Source organism: Mesocricetus auratus, unplaced genomic scaffold (genome assembly GCF_017639785.1).
Source record: "Mesocricetus auratus isolate SY011 unplaced genomic scaffold, BCM_Maur_2.0 Super-Scaffold_100003, whole genome shotgun sequence".
In the NCBI taxonomy this organism is placed as follows: Eukaryota; Metazoa; Chordata; class Mammalia; order Rodentia; family Cricetidae; genus Mesocricetus; species Mesocricetus auratus.
Genome location: NW_024429188.1, coordinates 81,303,718 through 81,318,526, shown reverse-complemented (window position 1 = coordinate 81,318,526; position 14,809 = coordinate 81,303,718). Strand labels below are relative to the sequence as shown.

Sequence of the window (14,809 nt, the reverse complement as noted above, 5' to 3'; positions counted from 1 at the left end):
TAGAAAATGAGTTTCAACCAGTTGCTATGTGAATACCAGTTATTAGAGTGGCTGCTGTGTATAGTGCCTGTGGGAGGTGCAATTAAGTCAGCGAGGCTAATCAGGAGGGGTGTGACTTAAGCATATTTCCCTTCTGTCTCAGATAGCACAAAGCTGTAGCAACAGAAAGATGTACTTTGGGGATCATGATGTGTCTCCATGGTAGAGTGCTTGCCTGGCATGTGTGAGACCCTTGGCTAAATCTCAGCAGTTAAAAAATAGAATGAAAAGAGAATGAAAGAGTGTGCTTTTACATTTATCTCAGTTACAAGCTACATGACTGGGGCAGATATGTCAGCTGCTCTAAATCTTTATTCATTATCTTTAAATTGAATTTATAACACCTACCTCATCAAGATGCAGTGAGCATGAAATGTTAGAAATGGATATTCCATTTTTTAGTAATATGAGATTTAACTGAGAGCCATTAACAAATCAAAGTTCTTATTACCGTGTCTGGCATATAAAAGGTGTTAACCAACAATTAACTTCTCATTTCCTAAACAAGCACAGAGCCAGATTTTATAGTCAAGTGAATAAAACACTGTATTATATGAATCAAAGACTACATAGTCGTCCATTGTGTTACTATGAAATGAATGGGATTAGTGACTACAACTATTATTGGCTTCTCACTGAGATGGCTAGATAGAATATCCATAGCCATCAAATCTATGTGTTAGAAATCAATAGATGGGGAAAGAAGTTAAAGCACACCTAATAATGAAAATCACTACTAGGTAGTAATACCAGTAATTCAGTGTGTGAATGTGTAAACTGTAGTTGTGATCAAAGTCTAGACAACATCGGATGGGTACTAAGATACATTTGCCAGAATTGTTCTGTTGACCCTACTAATTGATCTAACTTAGTTCTGAAACTTATTTTTAAACTGTGTACAGTGAATTTTGAATCAGGAGGACAATGAAGATCGATCAGACAAGATTTTGTGGGAAGCATGTTTTTCATTCTTCTGACCAAGTAGCTTCTGTCCCTTCCTAAACCAATACAAAGGTCTTTTAAGATATTATACAAGTTGCCAGACCCATCCTAAGTGTGTGTAGTATTTGAATTTTGCCAACAATCTGGTAGACATTCCATATATCCTAAATATTCTTTTTAGAGATCAGATGAGATAGGGTTCTTTCAGGAGATATGGCCTTAGACTCTGTTTATCTTCAGAGATTATTACTGTGGTAATTGAATACATGTTCTGCATGACAACATCCCAGAATTCAAGAAAGTGTGAGTAATTAGATCATCATGAGTAAAAGCAAGAGAAATTATACTGCTCTAGTATTTTGTAATTTCCACAAAATGGAGGTGGCATAAGTAAGGTCAATAATATGCTTCTACAGTGGTTTTCAGTGGTTAAGGTCTAGTTATGTCTTCATCCATGGGAGTATACTCAGAAATAGAACACAGTAAAGTAGAAAAACCAACTACATATTGCAAGTACCATGCTTCTGTTATGCATGGAGGTAGATTAGAGAGTTACAACATTATGTATAACAGGATTTGTATTGAATCTCTAGACAGAAGCTAGAAATAAAGGGAGAAGCCAGCTAATGTTGAGGAAAGAGGTCCAGGGAGACTGACATTCAGTACATGCACTGTGATTCACACTGTAATACTGACAGTATTAGCTATTCTCCAAGTACTCAGAGGTGATTGGGATAACACAAAGGATTAGTACTAGTAATCCCCTCAGGAAACACCAATGTAATGCAAATACCACTGTATTCACTGACAATGAGAAGTAACTGGCCAACAGGATAGTAGACTCATGTCAAATGACCAGCAAATATGTCTAAAAACAAAATGTAAATAGGAAAGCAACTATAAGCAGAATACTAGAAGACCACAAAGTAAGAAGAAAGTGAGGTGAGTATCACAATAGCTGATGATACAAATTGCGATGTCCTTGTAACATTGATCTATCAATGGAATGCAGGTTAGTATCCCATCTCTGAGATTAAGGAGGTCAGTGTTCTATTTTTGTTTCATTCCTTTCATGTGTAGACACTTTGCAAACTATTCTGTTGTTAATTTCTTCCTCAGACTTAGAATTGGGACTTACCTCAGTGGATGAATCAATCATAGCAGATCGATCTCCCTATCACTGCATCTTTGATTATATGGAGAGGTTTCTAAAGCCATTTAAAGTAACACACTATACTGTTGAGTGTGTTATATATCATTTTTCTGTGGATTCTAATTAGTTTTGTTAATATCTACTAATTATAATTCATTTTATAACTGTTATGCTAACTTCTCTGTCATTCCAGTTTAAGTTGACAGTATATAGTGCATGACACCTCTATGATAAATGTTTTAATGACAAAATGCCTCATAGAAGTTCAGAATTGTGACAAATCTCAATTGCTTTGCTCTGTAAGGCTACTTCATTGAATGAGGTCATGTAAAAGAGATTATTTATTGAGAATAAAATAATTCAAGAGTCCTCCAGAAGTAAAAAGTGAGTGGAAGTTCTTAGCCCTGAATTGAGTAGCTCCTCTTGGACACTGTGAAAGCCAAAGATTTCTTGCAGTAAATGTTGTTTAAGAGGGAAATAAAGTTATGAGTTTTGGAAAGATGGTCCACAGTGATAAGTAGGTGGCCTTAAGTTAAAGAAGGGTAGCTAATCAAGTTACACACTAATATTTCTATTGACATCCAAGACCGCATATTATGGTCAGTAAGAAACTGACTGAAAGGCCATTTGAGTTGGTAGTGGTGGTACCTCCTTTTGATGTTTTAGTTTTTATAATGCCTAATTGATGTTAGATACTTTTTAAATGTAGTGGATAGCTATTAACCTATCCCTTTGTTTACTTTTTAATTGGACTGTCTTATTATTAAGCATTAAAAGTTCTTTATTCTAGACAAAGTTCATTATCCAACTCATGATTAGCAAGATTTTTTACCCACATGTAGCCTTTCTTCCCTTCCTCCTTTCTCCATTCCTTCCTCTATTCCTCCTCCTTCTTCCTTCCTTCCCTTCCTTCCTTCCTTCTTTCTTTTCCTTTCCTTCCTTCCTTCATTCCTTACTTCCTTCCTTCTTTCCTTCTATTCTTTATTTTGTTCTGTATTACTGTGTCCCAGTTTAGCCTGCTCCAAACTACCCATCCACTTGTCTCAGCTTCCCAAGCACTAAAGCCGAATTTACTTTTTATCTTTTATGGTTCCTGATTTTGGTATTTGTGGGTGGAGTTTCTTTCCTGTCTGGTCCCACAGCTGTTTAGCCACAAATAAACATACAGAGACTTGTAATATTTATAAACTGTTTGGCAGATTGCTCAGGTTTCTTATTGGCTAGCTCTCTTTTAAGTATTGTATTAACCCATTTCTATAAGGCCTTATCTTACTGGAGAAGGCTCCAACACGTTATTTCATGGCCTCTCTCTGGCAGCTTCTCTCTACCTCCTCTTCCCAGAATTCTCCTCTTCTGGTACTTATACTTCCTGCGTGGCTACTGGCCAATATAGACAGATTCTATGTAACCAAAGGTCTTAAAACGTTTCTTGTTTTAGCTTGCACTGATATAAATGATCCATTATTAGGGTTTTCCTGTATGGTATTAGTACAATCATTTGAAAAATATTTTTTCTAATTGAGTCATTTGACTCTTATTAAAAATCAATTGACTCTCAAACACAAAATTAATTTCTACGATTAAATCTGCTCATGACTCCAAATGGCTATCCTATTGAAAATTTCACAGTATTTTAATATACTGCATTTCCATTTAGATTTTATGACTATCTTTGTGTCAATTTTTACAAAAAACAAAATTCTTGAATCTTGTGATCTGTAAGCATGAATTGCCTCTCTGTTCATGGAAATTCTCTTTTATTACTTTCAACAATTCTTTGCATCTTTTGTTGTACAAGTGCTAAGTTCTTTTTCTTAAATTGTGGTCACAGATCTAGATCTGTTTCATTTACATAGATGGATTTTCTTATTTTTCCTTCTTCAACCACCCCCACCACACAAAAGAAAAAAACATGGCTGTAGTTCATTTGGACTAGTCCTTTATTATAGACTTAGAAGATACAGGTGAGGGCTATTTATGGACATCCCAGAATCAATCAACATTCAAGCAGCTCTACTTGATAAATATTCTCATACAATCCCAGTACTGCAGTGGGCATTTCTTAACTCAAGCACAGTATGTGCATTCAGATCTCTTTATTATGGCAGTTTATGGAATAATGTAGATATATAGCAAGCTCTTGGCAAAAGAACTAACTGCTTGTGAATGCAAGTAGGGATCGGCACAGTGGTTAGTGAGGCACTGATGGATGAAGAAATATTTCTTGGTGCTACAATATGAAAGTAGTAAGGCCCTATCTGGGATTCAGCATTGAAAACTAAGCACAATTTTCCAGGACCAAGACCAAAGTACAATGGCACTTCATGTTCTGAGAGGCCTTGATGGCTACTAAGGAATATGAAATGACTGATCTTCGGGAGATCCATTGTGGGGAAATATATCAGCACCAAGAAGCAAGGAACAAAGAAATTATAAGTACCAGCAAATACTGAGCAACATTAGAGGTTAACATTTCTAAGAAGTGCCTTTCTAGCACATCTTTCCATTTTTTTGCAGAAGAATCATCTACATCATCTATTTATACATAGAGCTGATGTGTGCCAAGAGTACAAGACAAGCAAAAGAACACCCCAGTTCTTGAGTTTTGTGCACAGATGGTGTTAATGTGCATGCACAGAATTTTTCAGATGAGTTGGTTGCAAAAATTCTATGTCATCCCATTGCTTTCTGAAGTCCTCGATTAGACGACAATATCCAAAGGTAGTCCATAAGAGTATAGCTTGGTAGCAATTGGCAGTGGTTTTTAATGGTGAAGCTCAGAGAGTCCCAACTACTGTAGGCTGGAAAGTCAGTTCTTAGTGGAGATTTGTCTCTGTTTAGGTAGCAAGAATATGCTGATGTTAAGTAACTATGATAGTACACATTAAACTAATGTCTTTAAATAACTTAATTGGTTATCATCATAAATCGTTAGACTTAGCCATATATATGTTCAAATCTAAAATATGAACATTAGGGTAGAAATGACTAAGCTTGGATTGGCAGGCTTAAAGTATGTTAATTGTCAAAGAGACTATGCCTCAAAGAAAAGTACCAGTAAATAAGCAGTTCTCATTTTAAATGACATTACAATCTGGTTTGCCAATTTCATAAAAGTTCAGCATGTTGGATAAGCAGGTGTCTTTAGTTGTTAACAAAATATGTATAGCTGAATGGAAGGGTGGTAGATATTCATTCAGATCCAGGAAGATTGGCTTATATCAGCACTAGAGTCTGATTAATAAGTAGAACAGAATCCAGATTCTGTCTCTCAATGACAAGAATATTAGTAAGATATGATGATGCCACTATGATTGCGAACAAAAAACCTGAACAAACAAGTCACTAAGAAACAGATCAGCAAAGAAGTAGATAAAAGCTTTGGGATCAGTCCTAAGTACACAAGCTATAGGACTTGGGCCATCAGAGTCAACCAAGATTTCATCAATTGGTAGGGATATAAATTCCAATATATTGTCAGAATTAATTTTTTCTGTGTGTGACTCAGGCTGGAGAGACTTCTATCTGCAAATTTTCAGAATTCTTGAAGGAAGTGGCCATAACTATAAAGTTTTGTTTGTTGTCTTGATCATTGTTGGGTTAAGTTTGTTGATCTTCCAATCAACACGTTCTGGTTATTTAAATTCCTGGAGACATAAATGGCCATGCCTGCTTTTAAGGTGATGATGCCACAACAACTCATTTATATTTTGAAGTTTGTGAACATTTATAAATCACTAAGGCCAATGGTGACAGGGGTATGAGTTTACAAAGTGACTTCCTATCCTTGTCTTACCAGTGAGCTACATTTTTCTCCTTGCTGGAGTTCGAGATCGTTTAGCAAGGCATTCTCTTGTGAAGTGACCAGCCTGGCTACAGTACAGACATAACTGAGTTTCTTGCTGGCGGGCTCTCTTGGCTGGGGTGACAGGCATTTGGGCTCCCTGAAGTGACTTGAACTCATCTTTGGGTAGTGGAACCATGGGACTAAGGAAGGATTGGCGATGGTTTGTGGAAGAGAATACTGGAACCTGACTTTCTGTCTGTAGGAGTTCTGGCCTGTCTTTGTGCTTTTTGTCCAACTGAATGCACTGGGTGATCAAATCTGGTAAATTGTCCATTATATCTGTGATTTCTTCATCATTGGTGGGATCAGCTTGTCTGTTTTGGAACTGGTCACTCTGACTGGTCTCACTATAATTCAGATTTTGAGGAAGACCTTGGAAAGTAGTAGCATCCTGCTGAGAGTTGTCTTTACTGTCAACCGTAACATTCATAGGAGGGGTAATTTCTTGCTTCACAGGCTCACCAAATGACTGCTTTAACTCAAGAATACAGTTTTCGTATTGTTTCAATATATGACTCTGGTTGGACTCTGATACGATGTCACAACTTTGCATCTGCTGGGATAGGTAGTCAAAAAAATGCTTGACTCGGGCATCATCTGCAGGATTGGAAATCTCGAGAGCTGTCAAATAGGTAGTCCCCTGGGCAAGAAACCCTGTGACACTGGTTGTCTCACCATGAAATTGCGGGAGATTGCCACTTGAGTAGGGTGTAGACATCATTGGAGTATTCAGGACAGGCACAACTTGCCCTCTTAAAGTGGGGTTGTCATCAGTTGGATGTTGCATTTGTGGCTGTAGAACCAGATTATCTCCTCTCGAAAAGGAAGTCTCTACCTTTAAGGTAGGTGGTGATTCTGTGCACTTTTCCATTGTATCTCCTGTAATTATGTAGAACTGAATAGAAATTCAGTATCAGTATACAAGACAAAGGGACAGGCAGTCGTTTGGTTTGGGATCAGAAAAGACAGTGTTATGTACAAGCAGGAAACAGCTGTTCAAACGTCACTAGAGAATGCTGAGAGTTGAACTGAAGAGATGCCACAAAATATTATCTTCTACTCATCACTGCTTCTTCATGGAGAATATCAGTGTTCTACAGATTCAGAAGACACATATCACCTTGGGACACATAGAAGAGAGGATTCGAATTAAGAAAACATATCACAGACACAGGAATTTCTCTTCCCTCTCTTTATATGTATAGACATCAAACTTCATACTGATCTTTTATTCTAAAATGTTTTTTATAATCACTGTCAAAAGATTTTGGATTAGAGTTCAAAATAGTATTGGCAGTCATCCAGACCAACAAAATTTATAATTTCACAGATTAAAAACAGAGACTCAAAAAAACAAAAATGTTTGTTCAAAGTCACCCAGCTTGTTAATATCAGATTTGATATGCTCATCAGGGCAGTGATCCAAAATAGCACTTCCTACAGCTATTCATATTCTGCTTGAGAGTGATGATACATCATTCAAAACCTGATCTGGGGACAATAGCATTGAGTCTTACCAAAGAGTTTTTAGGAACACAGAAAACCAAGACTCATTAAGAGCCCATTGACTAATTTTTCACATTTTCCCAATATTTCCAATATAATTAGAATGTGTATTGTGGTTTGAGCATTACTTTGTTTAAATTGGAATAATCACTGACTGTATTTCACATTCACTACTTTAAATCTGTATTGCTGTCAGATATCTGAATGCAGTGTTGTTAATCTGTTTTTTTGCTAGCATTTCCTTGTATGAGGTCACATTTTTGATGCCATGGAAATAATTAGGAGTCACAAGTAAGATAAGCATGTAAGATTGAAAACTTCACAAATAAGAACTGAATGTTCTTAAAGGTATGAAGATCAAAACATTCAATACTCCTCCAAGAACTGATAAAAAGGATAAAGTAACCAATAGAAATTAAAAATAATCCTATAAGATATGGCATGTCAGGTAGTTTGAACTATTCTTTACTTCAGTTCCTTTAATTGTCCTTCTTTGTGTAGCATACAAATTAAATGTACTTAAATTGGCTACCAGAGGAAAAAAAGTATATCACTGATCCTTTCAAACTATTAGTCTCTCAATGGCTAGGTCACGGACCTAGGAAAAAAACCAAATACTATTTTTATGCTGTAGGGACATGGCAACAAAATGAATCCTAATGAATTTCTGCTATACCGACATATTAGAGCCTTGATCAGCCATCATCAGAGAAGCCTCTTTCCACAGTAGATGAGAACTAATACAGACCCACAACTGGACAGTATACACATACTAAGGGACCTTGAGCTGTCGGCCCTAAAAGGGATGTCTTCGTCAACCTCTCTTCCCCCAGGGTTCAGGAAGCTATGTAGAATAGGACATATAAAGATTCTAAGAGCCAGGGGGCATGGTGTGCACCAAGGAACCTTTATCTTCTAGACAAAACAGGACTGATGAATACATGAACTCATAGAGACTGTGGCAGCATCCACAGGGCCTGCACAAGTTCAAACCAGACCGGGCCCCAGTGCTGGGAGGGGAAAGTGGATATCTGCTCCCATAGGTAACCAAGAAGCTATCTCCAACTGACATCCACTTGCAAAGAAATAATTAGTGTTCTTCAGTGGAGGCTCATTGGGTATATTAACCACTCTTTAGGGTAGGCCCATGCCCAACAGTGGATGGTCAACACAAAATGATGCCAGTGGTATTTTTGTAGATTGTTTTGTCTCATATTGCTTTGTTTGGGTATTTTTTTTGTCTTACAGACATTTTACTTGCATACTATGATTTCTCATTTTATATTTTCAGTATGTGTATGTTTTTGTGGATTTTTCTTTGTTCCCTCTGGTTTGTTTATTTGTTTTTGTTTGCCTATTTCATTTCTAAAGTGAGAAATAAAAGGAGTGAAGTTTTAGAGGATTGGGGGAGAGTTGAGGAGTTAAGGGAGCAGAAATTTTATCAGAATATATTACATGAAATATATATATACATGTACATATATATATATATATATATGAGAAATACCTGCAATCCATGCATTTGATGCACTTGTGAGCACAAGGCAGGAGGGGTGAGAGTTTGTAGCAAGATACGGGCCAGAGCAACAAAATAATATGTTATCAATAACAAACAAGTAAACAAGACTGAACATGTTTCACTGAACATTCCTACTCTCTAGACCAATGGAAAGTGTAAGACTAAAACAGGGTAAAATTGGGGTCTAGAAACTCTGTGGCAAACACTAGAAGGGATTTTGACCATGAATAATATTTACCATGAAAAACTCATTTGTCAATTTCCATACATATCATATGGAATGACTAGGCTGAGAATTATTGTGTCAATGCTCTATAAGACAGGTACTCTAGGTGGCAAAAATTTGGAGGATTGATTCCAAAATTCGTTCAGTATGGTTGAACAATGAGTGCTTGCTCATGAGGCCTATGATTATCACATGCCACCAAAGGAGAAATACAGAGCCATGCCTTGTTTCCTTTCTATATCTTAGTATTCTGTGGTCCTGCTCTACCTTCTAGACATCCTCTTTCTAGGTGCTCATCTGTGACTGAATCCCTGCCATTCTTGCTGGGTTTCAGCTAGTAATAAGATGATATGATGTTAGTAAGAGCTAATGATCAGTGTGTCTCAAGATATTACTTGTTATTTAATATTCATAACATTCAACTCAGTTCCAATACCTAAAAAGCCTGTTTCAGTGGGTCTGGGGTAGATTCCAGGAATCAGTACTTTACAACCTGGGCTGCTCTTGATTTGTGATATATATGGTTCCTGTGCAAAGCAAAGTGCCTCAACGAATAAAGATGTATTAGTGTCACAGAGAAGTAAGGATTGGAAGAAGGTGTATTTGAAAGTAAGAAGTGATATGGCAGAGTGGACACCATGTTCTACTTTTGCATAAAACCAATAAACTGCTGACACCATCTTTCAGTTGGCAGTAGAATGCAGTAAACAACAGTCTCTGCCGACAGAATCTCCTGGGCCCAAATCTTGGCTCTACCAAAGGCTGCATGGTCTGTACATGCTATTTAATCTCACTCAGAATCACTGGCCAAACTTTAAAATATTTCTCATATGCTATAAGCACAGAATTGCTCTCTATATACATAGGTACATATGTAAAATGAGTGTGTATATGTGTTGATGTGTATGTATATTTCATATGTATGTGCATGGATCACAGCATTTTTCCTATCGCATTGTTCATGTTGGTTCATTGTGAATGAATTTCAGTTGGTAATGTATAGCCTCTGGCCTAAGTTAAGAGGGAATTTTAAATTATAGTTTGTCATTTGTCTTAACAGTTCTATATGTGGTTATCATATTCCACAACAACATTTTCATAGTTCAATAAACAAATCTATTCATAAAACAGACATGCTTGAAACACCTAGCTCATAGTGTTTTTTGGTGGTTAACTGAAACGAAACGAGATCTGCACAGCTTCATGCAGATAGCAAAGGCCCCATAAATGTTAGCTATCATTTTTCTAGGTTCATAGTTGTGTCATCTGTGCTTTATAATTCAAGTTTCACCTTTTCAGATTTTTGAAAAGTAACACAGAGCATTACTGTTTATTATATAACATTTCCTGCGGTATCTGGGGAAACATCCTATAATTAAGCCATTAAAATTTCAGCAGGAAAAATGTGTGAATATTCATACTGAATTGAATATAGACGAAATTCAGGTCAAATCAGGTCAAGTTTTGCTGCCAACTGGGTTTTAGCAACAAATTAATGAAAAAGTGACTTACATCTCATAAACCTCTTTGATTTCAGATTTGAAATAAGAAGGGATTATGCACTTCTAGTAAACTCCTTTTTTTTTAATTGGGAGGATATGATTATAACTTTTACTTCATGTCTTTGCCTTTTGCCCTTCCCTTCTACCTTCAGCAATTTCATGTCTGTGTGAGGGCTCTTTATTCTTTACAGAATTATGTATTCAAGGTAGCTTAGCATTTAATTTTCCTAATTATGTATTGGGGTGAAACACTTGGTGAAATTAAAAGTATTAGCCCCCATGCAAGTCATATAATGCCACTGTTGTGAGTGGCAAATACTCATTCCCTCAGAGAAATTCTACCTGATCATTTCAGTTACAAAATTCTATTTTCCTGAGGTCACTGACCTTCTATTGGATTGTCCATAGGAGATACTATTGCAAAGACTTCCATTTTGATGTATCTAGCTTTAAAGAGCCAAAGCAGAAACAAAGCAGCAAACACAAATGCATATGTTTTGGAGCATGAGACTAATGTGGCTGGATCAGATGTAAGAAAAAACTGCATAGATATGTTTCTTAATATTGAAATGTTTCATCTATACAACCATAACAACCAATAGATTTAGTAAATTGTTGTAAATCATTTTATTTATATTCACTTGGTTCAAAATTACAGTTAATAGTGCTTCTGAACGCAAAATTCCTTTCCAAAACCCCTTTGAGACCACAGTTGAAGAAATTCCTTGTTATATATAAGTTCTAGAGTGTCCCTCAAAAGAACATGCATTAAGGTTTGGTTTTCAGCTTGGCTCATGTAGAAGGTTGTGGAACCCTTAAGAATTAGGTCTTAAGGCCCAGGTCACCAATGCAAGTTTTCAAGGTCATACTGGGTTCAAGGTCCATTCTTTATTACTCTGTTTTCAAGTCCTGGCCTCTCAGTATTTAGGCATCTGTGCTGGCTTGCCTTTGGAGTTCTGACAGGATATGCCTTCAGCTATTGCCACTAAGAGTACCACCTGTGCCTATTCACTATGTTCCCTTTTAAAAGGGCCCTGCCCACCTCCCATCCTCCTCTCTCTTTCTTTCCCTCTTTGTCTGACTGTTCCTCTCTTTCTGCCTCTCTTTCCTCTCTCCTGCCGTCCCTGTCCCCAGAAACCAATCTCTCCCTCCCCCTTCCCCTTTTTTATGATCCTTTTCCCCCTAATAAAAGCCACTCTGCTTGAACTCTGTCACATGGTGTCTTTCTCTTGTGTGCTGCTTTTTAAAATTATAACATTAAAATGGGCTTCTACCCTGCCAAAAGTTCCAAGCAACAGGGCTGACTACAGATCAAAACCTCTCAACCAGTGAGCCAAAAATTAATCTTTTTCTCCCTTAAACTGATTGGGTCTAGTAACACAAAGCTGACAATCTCAGACCGGCAGGGCTCTATTTCCTATAAGAGAAATGTGTGACCTTACATCATCTTATTTTTACGCTGTTCTCTGATTTGATACCATGCAGCCATCCAGAAAAGCTATAATTCTCTCTCGTGCTTCAAAACTTCTACGGAAATCTGTGGTCCCAGATGTTAAATTGAGGCATTGATTCCTCTCGTAAGGGTGAACAGAGGAGCACAGTGTTTGGACTTTTCTGGAGATATGAGCTTATACTTACTTCTACCATTCAGAAGAAAGAGCTTGGACAAGACATTTTTTTTCTATCTCTGGACTTAAGTATCTTTATCTGCATACTGAAGAGTATTGACTTATTAAACATTAGTATGCCTTAGAAATTATAACTCAAAAAGTTATCAGAGGAACACAGGAGTGCTTTTATAGGTATTCCTGTTAATATCTATTTAAAGTGGTCTTCAGATTTGATCTTTGGAATATTAGAGACTGACCACCCCCCCACACACCTCACAAAATTACAAGGTTCTCAGGAACTTCTGGGATTTTACCACACAGAATTGTTTTTATTTTATATACAGAGAGTATGGGGACATTGTCTCTGGGAGGAAACCTAGTAATATGAATATGAAATAAGCTCTGCAGGAGATATTGATACAGAAATTTCAGTTAATACGTTTGAAAAACTTTAGGTTCAGTTGTTTCTAAGGTTACATTTGATTTTACAATTATCTACATGTTTGGATAAGGGGTAGAGACAGGTTTTCATTTTTTAGCTTATACTGGATTGAAATTTGATTTGTAGTCAGAGCTGGCCTCAAACCTATGTTCTTCCTGATTTATCAGGCTAAGTGCCAAGATTCCAGGTATATACATCAATATTTAGTTTGTAATTTTTAGAAATAAAATTATGTGTCTCCCAAAGCAGCCCCTAAAGTACGGAATGTGGAAATTTTTGTTTAGCTTCCATGACTTTGTTAAACAGTGTTCCAGTGCAGGTCATATCTGGGCATGTTGCAATCCACTAGCTTGGAGATAAAAAAAAATCATAGGTAGCCACCAAGCTGACCCTTTTCTTGGGACTTTGTGGCTCCCTCTCAAAGGAATACAGCATCCTACTCTTCTATCTGAATAACAGAACAGTCATCTACATATCCATGTGATAACTACATGAGGCCAGCTAATATTACTTGTGTCCTTTTGGCCATTGAGATGAATCAGATGTCTCACACTCTCCTTTAATTTTCAATCTTCTTTCATCCTCAGCTGGACACATAGCTTAGCTTCTTACGATGTTACAAGTACCATGAATATTCTGTCCAAATTCCCTAGTTTTCCTTTATCATGTTTTGTAAGTCTATCAAGGAGCTACACTTGATAAATGAGGATTCCGGCTACATAGGTTTCCTTATCTACATGCACTAAGAGTTATATCTCTCAATAACCACTTTCATGTTTATTATTTCATTTCCTGGCTGCAATTTTGCTGTTTTCCAAGTCATAAACCAAGCTACTAAGATGTTAAGTCTAAGTCAGGGAGAAAGGGAGAAGTTTGATACATGAGCAGTGCTCTTCATATGAGTCTCTTGTAGACTGCTTTATTCTCTGCGATGAGGAGAAGGCTATTTAAAGATAAAATTGGGAGAGTGGGAATAGAGATGGGATGAGTGTCTCTGTGAGAGAATTTCTGAGTTCTATGTCATTTGAGAATAAGCAGAACTAGAATTCCTCCACAGTGGGACATTAGAATAGAGACTCTTAGAACCAAAAAACAGTGAGGTATCATAAAAGTGATATTACTCTTTCAAACCCATAGATTCTATAACTTGCCTGAACACAGAGGTAAAATATGAGGAAATGGCTGTTGAGTGATATACAATGTAGAGTCTCACCTGTATGCCTACTAGTCAACCCAAACTTTATCCACTGTGAACCCATACCACAGTCCTTATTGCTGGAGGACACTTAATGGCTAAGGTATACAGGTCTTGTTTACCAATTTGAACGCTTAGTTTGATTTCTTAGTATGTTCCCTATGTTCACATAATTTCAAACAGTACATGCTGCTTCAAGTAAACAATTAGGGAAAGAATGGAAAAATTCTGATCTACAGATCGCAAACAGTCATAAAATGAGCCCTTTAAATTTGAAATGAAAGGTCTTCTCCTATATTCATGCTCCCTGCTGTCTTTTTCATCTTTAATTCATTAAGTGCAATTCACTTATTGCTGAATACCATTTGCAACTGATGAGCTGACAGAACCTAGCCCACTTAGATTCAAACTTCTTTTGCATTTTAGGTCCCTATGGTGTTGGGCAACCTGCTGCTCTGTTCAAGGTAGAGAAAGCTTAATATACTCAACTTAGCATATATCATGTTTTGTGGTTCCATGAAATCTTGTAAAAGCCTAACACTAGTAGTAGTTCTCAACCTGTTGGTCATGACCCTTTTTGGGGTCAAATGACTTTCATGGGGATCTCATATCAGATATCCTGCATTTCAGATATTTACATTATAATTTATAACAGTAGCAAAATTACAGTTAAGAAGTAGCTGAAAGTCACCACAGCATGATCAACTGTATTAAAGGATCCCAGCATTCAGAAGGTTGAGAACCATTTGATTAGAGAAATCTTACAGTTGGTGAATGTGGGGTTCAAGAAACAGACACATGGTTTGAGTAATGTTTACAGACCCCGAC

General features: G+C 37.0%; 1 protein-coding gene across 3 annotated transcripts in view; it reads right to left on the bottom strand.

The window, feature by feature from the left end:
• Positions 1 to 4,056: 4,056 nt before the first annotated feature.
• Positions 4,057 to 14,809, bottom strand: part of Rtl4 (retrotransposon Gag like 4) — a 371,546-nt gene continuing 360,793 nt past the window's right edge. For all 3 annotated transcript variants that reach the window (XM_040744520.1, XM_021234333.1, XM_013122298.3), the window contains one exon: positions 4,057 to 7,101. In XM_040744520.1, the coding sequence (XP_040600454.1) occupies positions 5,938 to 6,852 (915 nt within the window). In that variant the 5' untranslated portion in view covers positions 6,853 to 7,101 and the 3' untranslated portion in view covers positions 4,057 to 5,937. The remainder of the gene's footprint in view (positions 7,102 to 14,809) is intronic.